Raw genomic sequence first — 18,413 nt, forward strand, 5'->3', positions numbered from 1 at the left:
GTATCATCAAAAGTATCAAAAGTCACTAGTTACCAGAAAGACTATTTAGATTAAATTCCCTTTTCATGGCATCATGTTTAACTTTCCTGTGTCACAGCATCAACAGCATTTAAGCACTTAATGGGCCAATTAAGTTAGGATAACCTGAAGCCAGAGTTTTCAAGTGGTTCTCAAACTTGAATGAGAGCACAGGCTTCTCTAGAAGTTCATGTACATGAAACTAGTTTAGTAGGCACATCCCCAGGCTACAATCTTTGCTGAATCATCAAGAGATTTCTAAAGCACATCAAAGCTTTATGAAGTTCTCTATCAGAAGGCACTTTACGCAGGGATAAATTTCAACCTGTATCCCAAGTTTTAAGGCATATAGATTAAATATTATAGTATGAAGTTAACATTTTAGTAAGTTTAAGAACTTTGCAGCCAAGCTTTACCACCCTGTTTTCATAGGAGACAGAAGAAACACATTCTGGTCTTCAGTAGTTTCCTCTCTAGAGTGCCTAACAGGACCCTACATACGTTATTCAGAATAAAGACTTCACAATGTTTGGCTGTAACATTTCTGGAACCAGCCATTCCAAAGTATCAGGTATGTCTTCAGATTCAGTTCTTTTACAGTAGGTAGATCATCTCAGATTACAAGACTTGTATCAAGCCCTCTAATATTTCAAGCTTTTTACTGCCTTCCAGGCTGTGTACAGAGTTTTGGTAAGATGATGAATTTTGTACTGTCTTCTTTGCAACTGCATCCACAAATGTAGTTCTTGTTTTGATATTATCAATGTAGCTTTCCAGGATGTTCACATCAGAGATCAAGTGTTTGATCCATGGTACTAATCGCAGGTTAAACCCAGTCCAACTTCACCTTTATTTATTTCAAAACATGAAAACAAAAAACCTCTTAACATGAACTCTTTGCTGGTTGTGCTTCACAAGGTAGTTAAGCTCCCAGAGATATAGAAACAGATGCCATCTGTTTCATTAAAACTTTTATTAAAATCCATTTGGTCTTGCTTTTCCCTTTGGCATCCTTTCCACTGGAAAATAATGATCAAAGCCTCTGCAGTTCAAACTGTGAGAGAAGGGAAAAGGCAAAAAAAGGAGGCAAAAACAGGAACAAGAAAAACTACTTATCTAGTTTATCATCAGTCAACTCAAGGTACCATCCAGCTGCTATTAACAGTGCTTTCAACATTCTGAATACACATTTAAGAAGTTCTGACAAGAAAAATATGGTATCGAGAGGGGAAAAAATGGAATTGTGAAGTAACAAATATACATAGTAGTTTCTTGGTTTTCTGTAACTCAAGACTTCCTTGCCAAATGAATTAATAAAATCAGGTGATAGAAAGGCTGCTCTAAGATCTAAGAAAACTCAAATGATAAGATTAATACATTTGCTTATTGTATAGCAAATGGTTTGCTGAAGTAAGCCACATTTGCTGCACAGTCCTTGAGATATCCTCACATGTGCAGTGTTGGGTTTTTTAACTGTGGAGCTCTTGTCAAAAATTCTGAGTTACTTGCCTTGTAGTACCAGTCCTGAAATTTTTTACAGCACTCTTCACTGCAGAAATCTCTCACTACACCATCAAGTTCCTTAGTTGCTCCCTTTTTGCACAGCTGTGAGCAGTAATTACAAGTAACACATCTCAGTCCTAACCGTCTTGCAAAGTCTTGTTTATATAGCAGCTTGCAGCCTGGAAACAGATTTTAAACATTAGGAACAAGTAATTTTTACAGAGAGATATCACAGTTAAGAGTTAAATACTGAAAAACAAATGAATACAACAACAGCTAACAACTGGGGCTTCAGACAAATTCAGGTTGCATAATAAACTATATTTCAAGACATTTTTACCTGAATCCCTTTCCTGCACAACTCTACAGTTTCATGTGATGTCTGCATCTTTTTCAAAACACTACACTTGAATCTGTGCTTATCAAATCCCTGAGTAAACAGCCAGGAAAAAAATACAGAGTTTTCTTTTCATACAGACCCATGCAAAACCGTTGACTTGGAATTACATTGCTCAGTTACACATCCTTAGAATGCTAGATATCCAGACAGTGACAAGCAGAAATTTTAAGCTAGACAACGCCATCCACTAAAACAATACCTAACTTCAAGGATCAACTTACTTTAATTTCATTCATTTTTATACAACAAACCACTTAAGACAGCTCATTAATTTTTAAGAACACTAACACATACAAGATGACCTAAGAACTGAGGAGTTTCTTAAAAAATACTATAAAGCAAGCAATAATCAGTACCGAGAATAATTATGCAATGATAGAAATTTACATATGAAATTTGTGTAGAATTGGTATGCAATGAATCTTTTATTTTTTCTTTCCACATCAGGTGGGTCTTGGTGGATTGTTTTGCATTTGCTATGCAGTAGTTATTTCAAGGTTGCCATAATGACAGCTATATTCTTCAACAATATGATCCTCCCTCAAGCAAGTCAGAAAAGACATTCAAGGTATTAAATGCATTAAAAGATCAATACTGTAGCTATTACTTAGGCTATTTTGAGAATATAATGTATTTAAAACTACCTCAAATCTAGTGTCTATTCAGGTGATGCCTAAATCATGTATCATGTATCTCTGTAATACTGCTATTTTTACAGAAGAGAACAGTATGAAAAGATGAAGTAATTGTCTATATTAAACACTAGAGGGACAAGATAACATCTATACAGACCTTTAATGTGAAATACTGCATCTGTTTTTATGATCTTCCAAATATCACAGTATCACCAAAGACCAGAACGCAAGTCTTCCAAGTGCCCACTCTGCTATGGCACATAGTCTAACACATGCAGACTTCTGTACCTCTCGTAAGTTATGAAACTCAACATGTAACATACATGCTGTGTATAAAGATACTGTACTTATAATGTATTCAGTAATTTCAATTAAGTGACTTGTGCTGTTGTCTATTATGGTAGAATTTCGTATGTGTGAAACTCTGATACATTTTAAAAATCACTAAAAGCACAAGAATGCAAGTGGAAGCTACGACAGACAGCATCTTCCAAAATCAAAAGGTTATTGAGGAATTTTAACTTACAATACTACAAGCTTTGCTAACAAATTATATTTGCTAGCAATGTCAAAACAAGACAATTATAAAGTACAAATAAGACTGTAGGTAACTGTTCTAAGCTGGGTTTTTTTAGTTATATATCTGATTCTTTAACAATAAAGAAAATTACTAACACACAAAACAGGCAGTGCAGATGTAAAGTGCCAAATCAAGCAATCATCCTTACAGTGCAACTAATTCAAATGTTAAATACGCTGCTCTGAAGGAAATAGTAATCCTGAAAACACCAGTGTGTGCAAACTATTAGATAAAAGAACCCATTAAAGCACTGAAAATTTCTTGCCAGTATTTTTTCCTGCTGGCTATATTATTTATGGGGCATCAGATTCTTCCCACTTCTTTACAATTCCAGAGACAGCTCAGCACCACAAAGTATCCTCCTCTTCAGCTGTGCCTTAGAAGAGCCATTCAATGCTGCACCAACCTTTCAAGACTATAGATTGATAGAAGCACTCTACTACCCATCGGGTAAGCTATGAGCACTGGCTAAATAGTCTACAAAAAGGAATGGACAAAGCTCGCATTCTTCTTGGCTGCTAAACTATAGGGAGTAAAATTGAAGAAGATACTGCTGTTATGTTCAAAAAAAAAGTTACCAGGTAAGAAATCTTCCATTCTACAGTCAAACATCTCCCACATCTCTGTGACTCACGGAAAATAATGAGAAGTGAACATTAAGGGGAAACAGAAAGTCCAAACTTCTAGCCCTTAAGACTAAATGTCTGAAAAACATGGGGGTTTTATAGATCGTGGACTGCAGGGCTTTTTGCTGAAGGACGCCTCTACAGAACATAGAAAATCCATCTTTATAAAACTTCAGATGTTGATAAAAGATTGTTACAATTGTGAAGACATCTAAAATGGAAGTACAGTCTTTTCTTTCTGCAACATCATGAACAAAACTCTTCAGATTTGTCTGACATTTTTTTATGTCTTTGTAATAGGTAACTTAACCCACCAAACGAGGGAGCATTTTGGTTGTTTCAAGATCCTCTCACTTCAGACAAAGGGAAAACAAAACGCCTTTCATTTTATAGCATTATTTTAATTAGGTCCTGGGTACTTCGTGCATACCTAGGATATAAATTTTTATTGCAATTCTATGGTTTTGATTTGAATAGTAAGATTTTAAGTATGAAAGAAGATATTCACCTTTAGCAAAACATTCTGAGCTCAAACAACTTGGTCTTCACAGTGTAAATCCTGTATCAGCAGACCAGTAGTATCCATGCTGGCTTTGTAGATATGACCAAGAAGTGGGCTTTGACTGACTACACTGTGGCAGAGTAATACAAAAAAGCACTGGTTGTCTGATCTTTCCAGTATCAACACTAAAATACTGAGGGTTTTGCCAGCCTAACTCCTCTGCGAACTTGAGTTTCATGAGTATAAGCACTGCCTAAGACAAACAGCTGACAGCCCAAACATTCAGAACAATTTCTGCTATAACACGAGATACACAAGTTACAGTGCGACCAGGTGGACATGTCTAGTGCTTTAAGGCGACTCTACAAGAAAATAGCTCTTAATTTCAAAACAAAATTGAAATGCAGGTAATTTGATTCAGGCTACAAAAGAAATTAATTATATTCTTTAGCAAAATTCTAACAGAAGACCACCCTGCAAGTCAACTGTCTCAGACAGGCCCTTAAGGAGCACTTTTAGATTAAGTATTTCCAACTCGAAATAGGAACCAGGCAAAAATGAATTAATTTTGCTATCAGAATTCTGGCTTCCAAGTAAAACCCAACACAAAACCTATCCTTTCCAACAGCCCTGAAATTTGGTTCCCCACATAAACTGTAGAGAGAGAATAAGGATCTGAACTCACGCAACAGGGGTTTACTGACAGGACAACACACAAACAGCTCCTCCAAACCTTTATTTCAGGCATGTTCCAGGTCAAGAGAGCTTCCTTTCTCTTGGCAGACCCAAGAATTGCCAGGTCCAATTCTGCAGAGCTACTCATGGTAGGAAACCTACTTCACCTGACTGCCTGCAGACTCAGTGCATGCAAGCTACTAAGAACTTGATCCTATTCTACCAGTAGCACCTACCTCAATTACGTGAAGTTCCGTACATTCACACATCAAGCAGCTGTGAAAAAGGAATGCTGAACGAGAAACACTTCTTTAATCCTCAACACCAGACTCTTTTTACCACAGAGAATAACATCTTTTATAGAAAGTAATTGTTCCATCCTAAAAGCAATCAGGTTTTTACCCCTGAAATGCTGTACTTACTAAATTACCTTTCTCTTCCTTCAAGCTACATATAAGACTTGCTGTTCTCTCATCTTGTAATAACTTCAACTGTTAACAACTTCATCTAGAAAAGAGTAACAGGCTTGTTATATGACAAGCCTGTAGCATCAGAAGCTAGGTCTTGAAGATTTCTCAAGATATGATCCATCCACATCTTTCTCCTGCCTCCCTCTGTATTAATTCAAACACAGTAGCCACCTCTTCCATACCCACATTCCTAACATCTGCTCTCTCTGGCTTGACAATAAACATCACTATCCTTAGGAAAATAGATGCAATGCAGCTAGTTTTGGGTCCTGCTTGGATTACCATTAAAACAGACCCCTTCCTTTGTGTGTAACAGAGAAGCTGTATATCCCACTTCCTTTCTTGTCTTCTGCTTAAGAACCTTTTATTATTTTATTATTCAACACAACTCAGTTTACCCTATTGTTTTCTGATATTAGATACTAGCTCCTTCCTTTCTCCTCCCTCTTACTCGCATCCAGTCACTAGGATTTTGCTTATTCTTAAATCTTTCCAAGTTGATTATTCTTTCAGGTTCCTAAGAAGCATCTTTATAAGCTTTCTTCTTGTGCTCATAATCTCAGCACCTTAAATAGTCATGACCCCTCAACTGCAAGAGCCAACGCTATCTTCCCTTGAAGAACTGTCTCAAACCTCTTTGAAAGACACAACAAGGGAATTAACACCGAAGAATGCCAATCTAACAAGGACCACTTAAGTCAAACAATGCACAGGATTTCACTTGATATTCTTGACCATGTTAGAAATTAGTTCTCCATGAACAACAAATCTCAAGATTCAGCACAACCTCTACTCAAAATCTAAATGAAGTTACTTTAACAGTATCAATGTTCTCCCTCTAAGACAGAGGGAAGATAAACATGTAATATCTTCCTCAGCATAGTTCTATCTTCTGATTTTTTCAACTACAAGAACACCACCAGAAGTACAAAAATCCAGGATAACAAATTAAAATTTTCAAGTCATTCCAGAAGACATACATCCAACAAGCACTAATTGGCAACTACATCTACACTATCAGACTCTTCCACAAGTGGAATATCACAAGAACCAACCCTCCAGTTCTTCCACGTCTGTCTGTCTGGAAGGCGTAGACCTGTGCTTTCCTTCAGCATAGCCAAGGGCCTTCACTTGGTTCTTCTGCAGCATGGAAGCCTCTTAAGTATTTTATAAGGGACTTTTCTGATTTGAGTATGCTGTCCTTTTTTACCTTAACTCATTACTACCAGCAGAAAAGTATCTTTAGTTTTTATAGTAACGAAATTTGTTTGGAATAGTCATCTACAGCTCAAAGATTTAATACCGGACTACTAAATAATACAACCTGGACTGAACAACTTCACTGTGCCAATGTAACAAAAACTGCGATGGCTTAAATGGATGTCAGGGATGTCCCACTGTAACTTTTGCCCACAGCAGTCAAAGGAGATCATATTCTTTATAAGGCACCCCAAAATCCATCCGAAGTTGTCTTCCACTTTGCTACTAACCCCACTTGTGGGAAAGGAATACTTTCCTACAGTAACAACATGACTCTTGAAATTGTGAAAGGGCATTTTTATGGATCATAGACTTCACACTGTTTTAAGACATGTTTTGCTTTTCATTTGTCCCTTTTTGTCAGGATATTCCCACTCAGCACCAAATAAACCTTCAAAAGAAAGCCACAAGGAAGCTGGTATTTCAGGTTATCTCAGAGCGACACTGCCAAAGGAAGTGGCCAGAAGGAAAACCAAACTGCTTAACATGGCAGGCTAAAGCTGAATAGACCCCATAGCAAGCACAAATTATTTTAATATGGCAGGCTACTACCAGAGCTGCAGAGAGGGAGAAACAGCTATTGTGAAGCATAAACCGAGAGCTTGTAACAGAAGATTTTTATTATGCAAAACACTCAACTGTGATACGAAATTTTACATGTACATGTATCTCTTTATCCCCTCCTCTAACTACATTCTATACTACTTATCAATCCTTGATAGTTTTGAGGTCCTATTACATAGCAGCACACAGTTAGGAAGTTGTAATTATGCCACAGAATTTTTGATTAAAATGGGTGCTTCTGTACTGTCTTCAAAAATTTGTTAGCTGGCCCAAATTCTGTACATTTTTAAAGTGTGTATCAGTGTCTCTGAAAGTAGATAGTTGATAATGTAAACTATAAAAAAAGCTGTGTTTAAACAGTTTCTGTAGCTCTCATGTTTAATAATAACAAAGCCAAACATCAGTGATGAAGAGATTTAAGCAGGCCTGATGGCAAACCCCTTTGACTAGGGGAACACAGCAGCCCAGGGCACAGGACCAGCGCATCAATTTCTCCACAGCGCAGTTCTCCACTTACTAGAGAAGCTCATAAACAAAGCCTTAGCAACACTTCATATCACACATCAGTTTTGAAATCAGTTTGTTAATGTTTCTAGTAACAACAGGAACTGCTATAAATTTTAGGTAGTATCTTAACTGGTTGTGAAACATTCACATGTAAGCACTTGTATAAAATTTAACACTTGTGTTTAGGCTATTTCCAATATCTGTAATATTTTCATATACATGTTATTTCTGAAAATTAATCAACTAAACATTTAATAGTATATTGTACTGAAAAATTCACTGTGCAGCAGTGGTTGGAAAAATGCCACTCTAAAGTCTACAATGCTTTAACTAAACATACATCTTCCCTAGACATGCTCAGTTCTGAAATCACTTAATTTCCTAAATTTTTTTTTCCACTTGTCACCCTACAGTATTTCTAAAGGGGTTATCTCTACTTAAATGAAACATCAGAGTTGTCTACACTGAGTTTAATTTGCAGAATCTGTAATTCCCTGAAACTTATTAGCGTACTATTGAGATGACAGTACAGTTGCTAGTTTCATAGCTGCCTTTTATCAGTATTATCTATTTGAAAGGAACTCCCAAGCATCAGATAACTGAGTCACTCCAGAGCTTACTGACCTTCTCCTTCCAAGAAGCAGACTAATGGATATGAATCAGCATTATTAAAATTCACATTATAAAATTATTACAAAGCCTGTGTTATTCAAATCATAACAGTTCCATTGAAAAGATGAACTGAATGCAAAATAAGTCTACAAGTGGGAAAAAAAAAGTTATGGTGATACTTAGCATAAAATAGTTCCATTGCTGGGTTGCAAAGACTGATTCATTCTACTACACACTCAGAAGGGATATATATTGAAAAACCCAAAACCTCAGTAACTTCAAGCTTTCCTCAGGATTAAAAACTTGCACAGCCTATCCTCAATTGCCACTCATGCAACTATACATACATAAAAATCCCCAAGCAACTTCATCTTCTTGCTTTAGTATATACAATATACATGGTATTTAATTTAGATACTGGTATTTTAGAATGAGGCATTCTCGTGGCAAAACACCAGGACAGCTTAATTTCCAAAGCCTCAGCACCGGGGGAGGAGATTTCTCTTTAAACTAGTCCATTCAGGTTGTTCATCCTCCATGTAGCATCCAAGTTTTGGACAGAAAAAGCTTATTGTACTCCATGAAAGAATAACCATCTCTAGAACAAATCATAGGTTGGTCTAATTACACCTTATTGCAATAGAAGTTTCAGCTGGCCATTGCATATATTTTTTAATTAAGAAAAACATATAAAGGAACAGAGTTGGAAGGAAACTGCACAGAAATACTGATCCCGGAGACTTTCAGGTGGGTGCCAGGGTTTGTGTGTAAATTTATACGTATGTGCATGTGTAAAAAACCCTAAGGTATGATTAATGTGAGCAGAGGAGTGACATCTTCAGTACCTCAGTAGGCAGTCATAAGCAGTCTAGGGGCATTTGTGGGTGATCTTATACATACTTTCCCATCAGTTTGTTTGAAGATGAACAAAAAAGCACTCTTGCAGAAATTTCAACACCTGTTTAACTTCTGTTGATTTTCTCTATAAGCCTTCTTTTATAAACACAAACCTGAAATTTTCCAGTATTTTCCCTTGAGAGTTCAGTTTCTTCCAAAAACACCAGTAACTTTTGTGACTGAGCACCTTAGGTTATTTCTTCTCAAATCATAATACACTGTCTTCTGGTGAAGACTAATTGCATGCTCAACAAAATAATCTATGTTGAGGAAGTTTCCTGAATACTTTACAATATCAAAACCAGTATGGCCTCCATATCCAACAAGTTTATTTGGTACATCTACTAGTTTTTCTACTTTACAGTTAGACATATTTCTAGAACCTTATGACACAAGTTAAAATTAGTGGTGCTTGGGTGCCTGGAAAAGGGGGAAGATAAATCTATCACCTCTGATGATGGCAGTTTTTTGTTGACCTCCACTCAGTCCATCTAAAGACCTAGCCCTCTCCTCCCCATGTCAGATCTGAACAATGTTAGCTCTTGAATTCCACTATTTCTGCAGCAATCAAAGACAAATCGTTGGTCTTCCTTTAAAATACAGGGTGTAGGTTGTTTCTACAGAGCTTCTGTCCAGGTCAGCAGTTTATTTTCACTGGGTAACAGAGACAACTTTTTTCATATACATCACAAAGTAGACCTAAGCTACAGCTAGCAGATGTGTGCCATACTTATTCAAGTTACATTCTACTTAATAGTGGTTTTGACTACCTTCTCTCTATTATTTAGTGGTTCAGATCATCACAGTAAGCCAATAAACTTTGGTTTAGTGGTAACATTTGGTGTATTCATCCTTATAAAGATCAGCTTTGCTCTCAAGCTGGCAGACCAACAAATGCAAACTCAGGACCCACACTAAGACACATAGTAACGGATTCCCCCCATTTAGTAACTGTATTCATGCAGGAGACTGTTTTTCTTTCCTTCCTCAAATTTTCCAATAGGAAATACAAGTTCTCACTTACTTCAAGCCTCCTGACACAGAAATACATCTATGAAAGTAGTAATACAGCATAGATCGCATTATGAATCTTACTGATTTCATTGTGACAGCCACCAGGCTTTAAAATGAGGAAGTCTTAAGTATTCACAGTAATACCAGCATATACTGTAATATTCAGGCCAAAAAAGTTTGCTCTTGTCTTTGGATACATTCTGTGGAATTATTTTATTCACACAAACAATTTCTAGCTAGATGTTATTCAGCACTCCAATGATACACTGTAAAACTGGGCCTTGCTTTGTCCTTTTTTCCTCTCCAGCTATCACTTTGCAGTCCAGAACACAAGAAGAAAGTAATGATGGCAAAGAAACCTAAGCGACCACACTCCATTCATCAGAAACAAAAGATTGCAGAGTCCAAAGCTATAAGGGAACCGCACAGAGGGAAGGCCACCTACAGCTCCAACTCTACCCCTCTCTAGCTTAATAGGATCCTGCTCCAAATAAATTGGCACATTTGCTGTTTAATCTGCTTGAAAGCAGAGATCTTCAGCGAGGTTTATCAAATGATAGTGAAAGCATTATTATTCTAACTAAAGGAAAAATATTCCCTACATCCTGCAGAGATACGTCATCCAAACTCCTAGTTAAAACTTCTAAGATAAAGATTAAATGGCGGTATTGAAGGACAGCTCACCAGAAGCGGAAAGGATAGGTTCTTGTTAAGACTCTATTTTGCTGCTTCTATTAAAACAATATCTTAATGCAACTTGAAAGAATCCTATGCCCATATACCTTCATTCCAGTTTCTTTTTGAAAATCCAAATCATTAGTCAGGAAAATTATAATGATAGTAATCAATATACATCTACAGGCATCATTCAAGTTACTGTTTAAACAACCATTCTAAACCAATGTAAAATTTCCACTGTCATATCACATTTTGGAAAATGTTAATTGAAGAGAAAGCTTGGTATTCCTCAGTCAGTTAGTGCTGGTATAAGCTCTGCTGTGTACATTTCAAGAAAAGAATTTATGTATAATATTTTTTGTGCATATGCATATGTGCATGTGCATACACATGTGTATGTACTTATACATACACAAGCTTAAAAGCACTGCTCACTCTTCCTCAACCTGGACTAAGTGGTGAAAAAACTCAACAAAAAACCATAAAAGCAGCTCAGATAAATTAACAGGTACATGCACTAATAACAGGTACATGCACTTCATTAATAATAATGAAGAAACTTCTGGTATAGCCTCAAGTACAACAGAATGAGTTGTTACCTTAAATTTTAGCATTACATATGAACATAAGTCAACTGCAGTAAAACCACAATGCCCAATACCTTAGGAAAAAAAACTAATACATACATACCTTCACTACAAAAGGGTCTTCTGATGCCAGAGAAATTCACAGTCTCATGCAGCGTTTTCTCTTCTTGACAGTATTCACAGTATGTAACTATGCAATGCAGTTTCTTATAATCATCAGCACATGCTCTGCTGCAGAACTGATACACTTTGTTCTAAAAGCAGAGTTGTAAAGCATCATGAATAGGGATAAAATCTTAAGGTTTGGATAGTTCAACATTATAAAAAACAGTTCATCATTAAGATGCAACTTTAACATGCAAGGTAAACAGAAGTGCAAACACATCATTTGGGCATGACTTCTAATGCTAAAAATTAACAACTCTCACTCAAGCTGACAGCGAGTGCTAAAAATACTCAATTTCCTATGAAAATGCTAAACAGAAAATATGCAAACCAATATTAGCACATCCTCTTCAGATATTTCTCTCAGTTCATAGAGAAGTGTAACAATGGTCTATCATCTCTACAGTCACACAATAACTGAAGATGAAAGCCTATTTCAAACTTACGGCTGATTTGAGAATTTACTTTTTTCTTTAAATTCCATAGATGCTTTTTTATTTGTTATTTATAAACAGACTTCTGCTTTTATCTATACTAAAGTTAAATGACAGATATTCTACAGAACCAGGTAGACTTTATTAACTTAATTTTTTAAGCTTCAACACCTTATAAAACACCTATCTACAACAACTGTATTGGAGCAACAGTTTAAACTTGAAAACACTTCATCATTCTAAAAGTAACATCAAAACCCCTCTTACCTCCCATTCCAGTACTTCTGGCTTTGAACAAAAAGAACTTTTGCAATAATTACATTTCAACTGAATATCACTGGGAGAGACAAACTGACCATTTGTTGAAGACTGCACACTGAGAGTCTGAAAAACATAGAGAGACATATCACTTCTTAATTACTTCTAGAATGTGTGTTTTCAATTAAGCCTAAGTGTTTGAGAATCTGGGAATTCATACGCAAGCTCCAGAGCGTTTCTGGCAAAAGCACAGCAGGCTAGTCTTTTCCCTTACTTCCTTTTCCCTTGTGAGCTTAGGTCCTCCAATCTTGAATCCTTACCCTTACTTCCACTATTACTACTTTAGGTTGTATTTCTCATACCTTACCTTTCTAATACCTGTTACAGGTAATAATAAATGCAAAAAAAAAAAACCGCCCCAAAAAAACCAAATGTTTCCCAAAACTGAACACCTCTTAATCACAAAACATGCATTTTCAGTTAAATACATTTCACAGCTTGCTTTATTTTGGTCACAGAAGTTCAGACAAAGACCTACAAACAAGTATTTTCAAATCCAAACCTCACCAAGGCAGATTATCAACACCTTAAGCATACCACTTGATAATACAAATATTAAAGTAAAAGGCCTTCAGCGAGAAACCCTGCATCTACTCAGGATAAGAGAAAACTAGCTAGTAGTCCTAGCTGGCCTCAATGTCCAGGCAGGAAGATGCAATCATTTGAACAGCCAGCCCCTAAACAATTAAGGATTTGCAGATTGAGAAAAATACTGCAGATTGCATGTGTAGGTATGAGAATTTAATTCTGTAACTGTATCATTCACTTAATGCATTTCTGAAGCAATCAGTAGATAGAGAACTCAATCTTCCAGTAGGTCTTAAATGCCTACAGATATAGACTTTAGCATGTTCCCTAGATCAAGCAACAACTTGTGTATTTTACATGTGATGTTCAAGATAAAATCCGAATCAGTAATGATCACAGTCATTTGATCATCCAGGACAAATTTCTTACTTCCATCTTCTCAAACTTTTCCACACCATTTGCAACAAGACAAATATATTCAAGGAAAAAAAGTTATCTTCAGAGAGATTTGTTACTATCCCTCCACCGCGTAATAGTGAAAACTTAAAACATTTCTGTTATAGGATATTTTTCTTCAAACTCTCCTGTTACTAAGGGTTCACCTACACTAAAAATAAAACAAAATAGTGATGAAACTGATTAGTGATATAAACTCTTACATAAGCAAACCAATACTGCTGAGTGCTACGTAGCAGTTCAAGTGGTATCACCTTATGCAGATGCACTAATTCTGTACTGGAAGTTTGCAGACATTAAGTAGTCATGGACAGGACCTGAGAACAAATTGACGTGTACAGCAGAAAAGATGCCACCTTTATTCCAATGGTCCATTGTCCCATGGTTGGACTTGGTGATCTTAAAGGTCTTTTCCAACCTAGATAATTCTGTGATTCTGTAATGACTTTAACACAGTCTGATGCCACGTACAGTATTGCCGTATTTTTCCCATTATACCCAGCAAATGTCCCCAAGGTTGGGAGAGGATTGCTAGACTTCAGCTGCTCTAAATAGGTCATCCACTAAGACCGTTCCACGAGCAAAATCAAAGGTACTAAACTAAATGGGGAAGGAACCAAACACTCCCTTTATGGTCATGCACACACAGATTTTCCAGCCTCAGCATGGAAGCCTCAATTATTTTTATTATGATCAGATCTGGAAAAATATTTCTGACAAGCATGCCAGGCTTCCTTCATGCTTCCTGCTACAATATACTCCATTTTTAAAATACATGTAGGTGTGAGAAAGAGAGATTTAAGGTATATAATGAAGAACACTTACAGACAACCTAATGATGGTCAAAGAGAATACAACATTAGTGAATAACCAATATGAGTAACCTGCTAAAAATGACTGTACTTCTAATTCTTACACATACTGGTCCTACAACTCTCCAATCCATCCATAAACTGTGTGGTGAAAATCTGAACATTCTGCATAGGCTCATGTTTTGCAACAGAACTTGTACTTTAAGACACACAGTTTCTAACTTTGGGAAGACACTTGTACTACAACCTCCGTGTTCACAATACATAAATTAGCAGTATATTTTTCCTTAAGAGACAAGTTCAGAGCAAGGTCTTCAACTGACCCACACTTAAAACAATACAACTTTGGAACAGTTCTGTCCTTAACTTTTCAATAACATCCTCCAAGACAGAGCATGGAAGACGACAAAACATAGTCACACTATTCTGCCACCAACTGCCACACAAAAATCACATCAAGCAGGCTATTTTTCCTCTTTTACCCTTTCTCTTTACAAGGACGAATACTCTTACAAGCTCTCCGCACAAAGGAGAATATAGATATGGGCAACAGTTGCACAACAAGCAGCTCAACCAAATCTTTCAAATATTTTAGTACATTAAAATTGCTAGAAACAAAAGGTTATTCATAAAGTAAAATGACAATCAACCCTAAAGTAGTGTAAACAAATTGAGAATTTAAATATTCCAACCCATTTGTAAACCAAAAGGACTAAAATTATTGCAGAAGGGAGATGAAGACCTGAAATAACACTTAATTCTGTTCTGAAAAGGGTAACCCCTAACAAAGAAAGATGTATGGGAAGAACAGGCACAGTAGGAAAAAGGGATGAATACAAATGCCAGAAAATGAAAACAAGTTATCTGCATTAGTAAACAGTAAAAAATACAGAGCACCATAGTAAATCGGCCATTTTTTTAAGAGATCATTGCAGAAAGCATTGCAATTGACCAAATGGATTAAACCATTTTCACAATGCGGTTTCAATCCCTTATATATCACTTAGGTAGAAGAAAAAGCCTCAAAGGAACACTTATAGTCCAATGCTTACATTACGGTATACTGTCCTTTCCACCTAAATACTAAATGAATGGAACAAAGAAGCTGGTCTCATACAATCAACTCTTATTTAACGGTGAATGCATTTTATTCTTCTAGACAGCGAATATATGTCTTGGGTTCAGGACATATATGAAATATGACAATATATGAAAACCATTCTGAGATATGTGAGCCAACTAACTGTAAGCAAGTGACCAGCTACCCATTCTTGGTCTTTACTGAGAAATCAGAGACAATATGGTTGCTCTAATTAAACTCCTTGTCAACATTAAAGAAATAGACCTACATATAACACAAATTGCAACAAAAGCATCAACAAGGTCTCAGCAAGATAAGAAATCCACAAGCAGGATCAACTTATCTGGCAGTTATATTCAATAATGTTGCTTAATGTTGACTTATCTGCAAATCCAAGAAGGCACAGGCTGTATTTGTCATTCACTAGCTTTATTTTTCTCACTCAAATAGCAGAAAGGTTTTGTTCTGAGAGCTTTCGGGGCTGCAATCAATTCTAAGACTATGTAGAATAAAGTAGATGTCAAGTAAGTTTGCAAGAACTGTTACAGATTGGTCATTACATACTAACAATCTGCATCTATTTTGTTGATCAGTTCTACTGAATTGGTTAAGATGGAAGCACAGAGCAGGGCTACATGAGGGAGGCCCTATCCAGGGTATATTAAGGAAGCAATTAAGAGATTGATTTGCTTTCCACTTGATGAAGAGAGTGGAGTATAATGACACATGGGAAAACCCTGTATGGGTGTAACTGTTCAACAACATGAGGAGGCAATTATCAATTATACAGTCCACATCTGGGAAAACTGTTTTTACATACAAAAATTAAAACACTGTCTTTTAAGTGTTCTTCAATCACCTAGAGATTAATGACTACAACATACCTTACATATGCCTTAAGTCTTATTAAAAATCTGACAATTTTCAATAAGCATTTTAGATTTGTCCAGCGTGCCTACCATTATGCTTGCAACACTCCAGTTTCTGGACATAATTTAAACAACTAGTTTTGTCCATAAATGCTCTCATGGCTTAGGTGCTAACCTTTCATTTCAGAGTCAGTCACTATTCCCCCACGACACACCTTTGTTTGTACAATATTCAACATTAGAATGTTGTTACTGTTTTTAGTATGAGAGATTAAATTTGTTGGTCTTCAATGCAGAACAGCTCATCTCTATAAAACGGCTTGGGCGGTAAAAATAAGATGAGCAGTGATATTACTTTGCGTTTTCTTATGGTATCAAGGAGAAAAGGGTTATTATCAGATTTTGTGAGTTTAAGACAGCAGTTACTGTTGTCATTATGAAAGAATACTTCGACCAAAGAAATTGTTATGAGTCAGAAGCATCTGCTATGTTAATTATAACTCATAAACACATATATACAAGTAAATTAAATACGCAAATACTTAACACAAACACAAGTACACAAATATTTAGGGAGGAAAAGACTTAACACAACAGCTAACCTGAAATTTAGCTACACAACTGGAACTGCAAAAGTTGTACAGTTTTCCATCAGGCATTGTGGCTTGATATTGAGGTAAAGAGTTTCGTTTACAAAAGTGGCAAATAATTCCCATACCTAAAAGAAAAACGTAGTTTACAAACAAAATTAACACAAAATAGTAGCCAAAATAATAATAATAATAAAAAAATAAATAAAAATAAAAATATACTGGATTACAGGTCAGCTCTTCCCACCATTTCAATGTGAAAAGCTCAGATTTGTCTGTTTTCCAGTCAGCTTCTGCAAGCCACATAAACCAAAAGAAACTGAAGAGGTTTTGCTGAATTCTTCCATTAAAGACCAGCATTAAATACAAAATTACACCTTTCACTATAAAATTCATTAGAACATTTTCAACTTTGAGTTTGCTGAATTGAGATCTATGTCTACTTTGAATATTCAAATAACACACACTTTATTTCCTTTCACCCAGATCAAAAATTTTACCTAGACAATATCCATATACATTATAACCACCTCCATCCCTCTCCAATTGTTGCTTGAGGAGATGAAATGGTGTGGGGTTGGATCACAGACAAGAGATTATTAATTCATATGCACAAAAATTGCACTATCATTCTGTGACTCATCAGAACATATTATGTCTCAACATCTTTTCTCACAAAGCCTTAAGAGAGTTGAAAACTGTTTCTGACATTAAGCAAAATGGCCAGGGGAGAAAACTCACCCCTCGTGAGTTCATTTGCTAGTGCAGAATGTAAGATGATCTTTTTGGTTTGTGTTGGGTTTTAGGGGTTTTTTTTGTTTGTTTGGTTTTTTTTTTTTGGGCAGGGGGTTGTTTTTGGGTTTGTTTGGGGGTGGGGGGAAGAGGGAGAAGAGAGGGGAAAAAGGGGCTTGTTATTTTTTAGTAAGTTTAAAAACCCTGTGAAGTCACAGCTACATAGATTAATTCTAAAACAAAACCACCCACCCCCAGTGTTCAAACCTAAAAAAAAATTAAAGTCTACTCTTAGCAGTGATGAAGATCCATCATCCTTTTCACTTACTTTGTGATTCTGCATATTTTGATTTGTGTGTATTCATGCATACAGTTGAGCAGTATGGCTCCGTACATCCATTAGGTTCTATGAACTGAGTCATGTCAAAAAACCTGCACTGAGCTCTGCAGCCACTACAAGATGTTAATTTGCCATATTTCTAAAACATAAAACAAAGCAAACAATACATCAGTTAAAACTATGTTTGGCTTTTAGTTTTAAATTATGGTATAACAAACACAAAGGAAAACTTATTTATTTACTTCTGCAATTTGCTTCCCCATCAGAACCTTTCTATATTAGCTAACTTTCATGATCATCCTCTCCAGAGCATTCGACACTATGGTTGGGTCTCTTACTCCTGTGAAGAAGCAGGCTAAAACTAAACTTTTGTGTGAAGACAAAAACCAAACACACCTATCAAAAAAAACCACAAGCAAATGAATAAAAAAAAAAATCCCAAACACACTGTCCCAAACCACACCATGCGCAAACTATGAACTGTAGTAAGAGTATACAGCAAGTTGTGCTGAGCTGAAGACTCTGAAACAACAATTCCTGTTGATGGGACAATGGTCCTA

The 18,413-nt window shown here is 36.2% G+C and overlaps 1 protein-coding gene across 20 annotated transcripts in view; it reads right to left on the bottom strand.

Moving 5' to 3' along the window:
- ZMYM2 (zinc finger MYM-type containing 2) overlaps nt 1–18,413 on the bottom strand; it is an 83,596-nt gene that overhangs the window by 22,925 nt on the left and 42,258 nt on the right. For 16 of the 20 annotated variants that reach the window (XM_030476482.1, XM_030476489.1, XM_030476490.1 and 13 more), the window contains 5 exons: nt 17,842–17,992; nt 16,794–16,909; nt 12,395–12,511; nt 11,632–11,782; nt 1,528–1,700 (listed from right to left, as the gene is read on the bottom strand). In XM_030476482.1, the coding sequence (XP_030332342.1) occupies nt 1,528–1,700; nt 11,632–11,782; nt 12,395–12,511; nt 16,794–16,909; nt 17,842–17,992 (708 nt within the window). Of the gene's footprint in view, nt 1–1,527; nt 1,701–11,631; nt 11,783–12,375; nt 12,512–16,793; nt 16,910–17,841; nt 17,993–18,413 lie in introns of those variants that run through there. The other 4 variants (XM_030476491.1, XM_030476496.1, XR_003990058.1 and 1 more) reach the window with 3 other exon arrangements.

Source organism: Strigops habroptila, chromosome 2 (assembly GCF_004027225.2).
Source record: "Strigops habroptila isolate Jane chromosome 2, bStrHab1.2.pri, whole genome shotgun sequence".
Lineage (NCBI taxonomy): Eukaryota > Metazoa > Chordata > Aves > Psittaciformes > Psittacidae > Strigops > Strigops habroptila.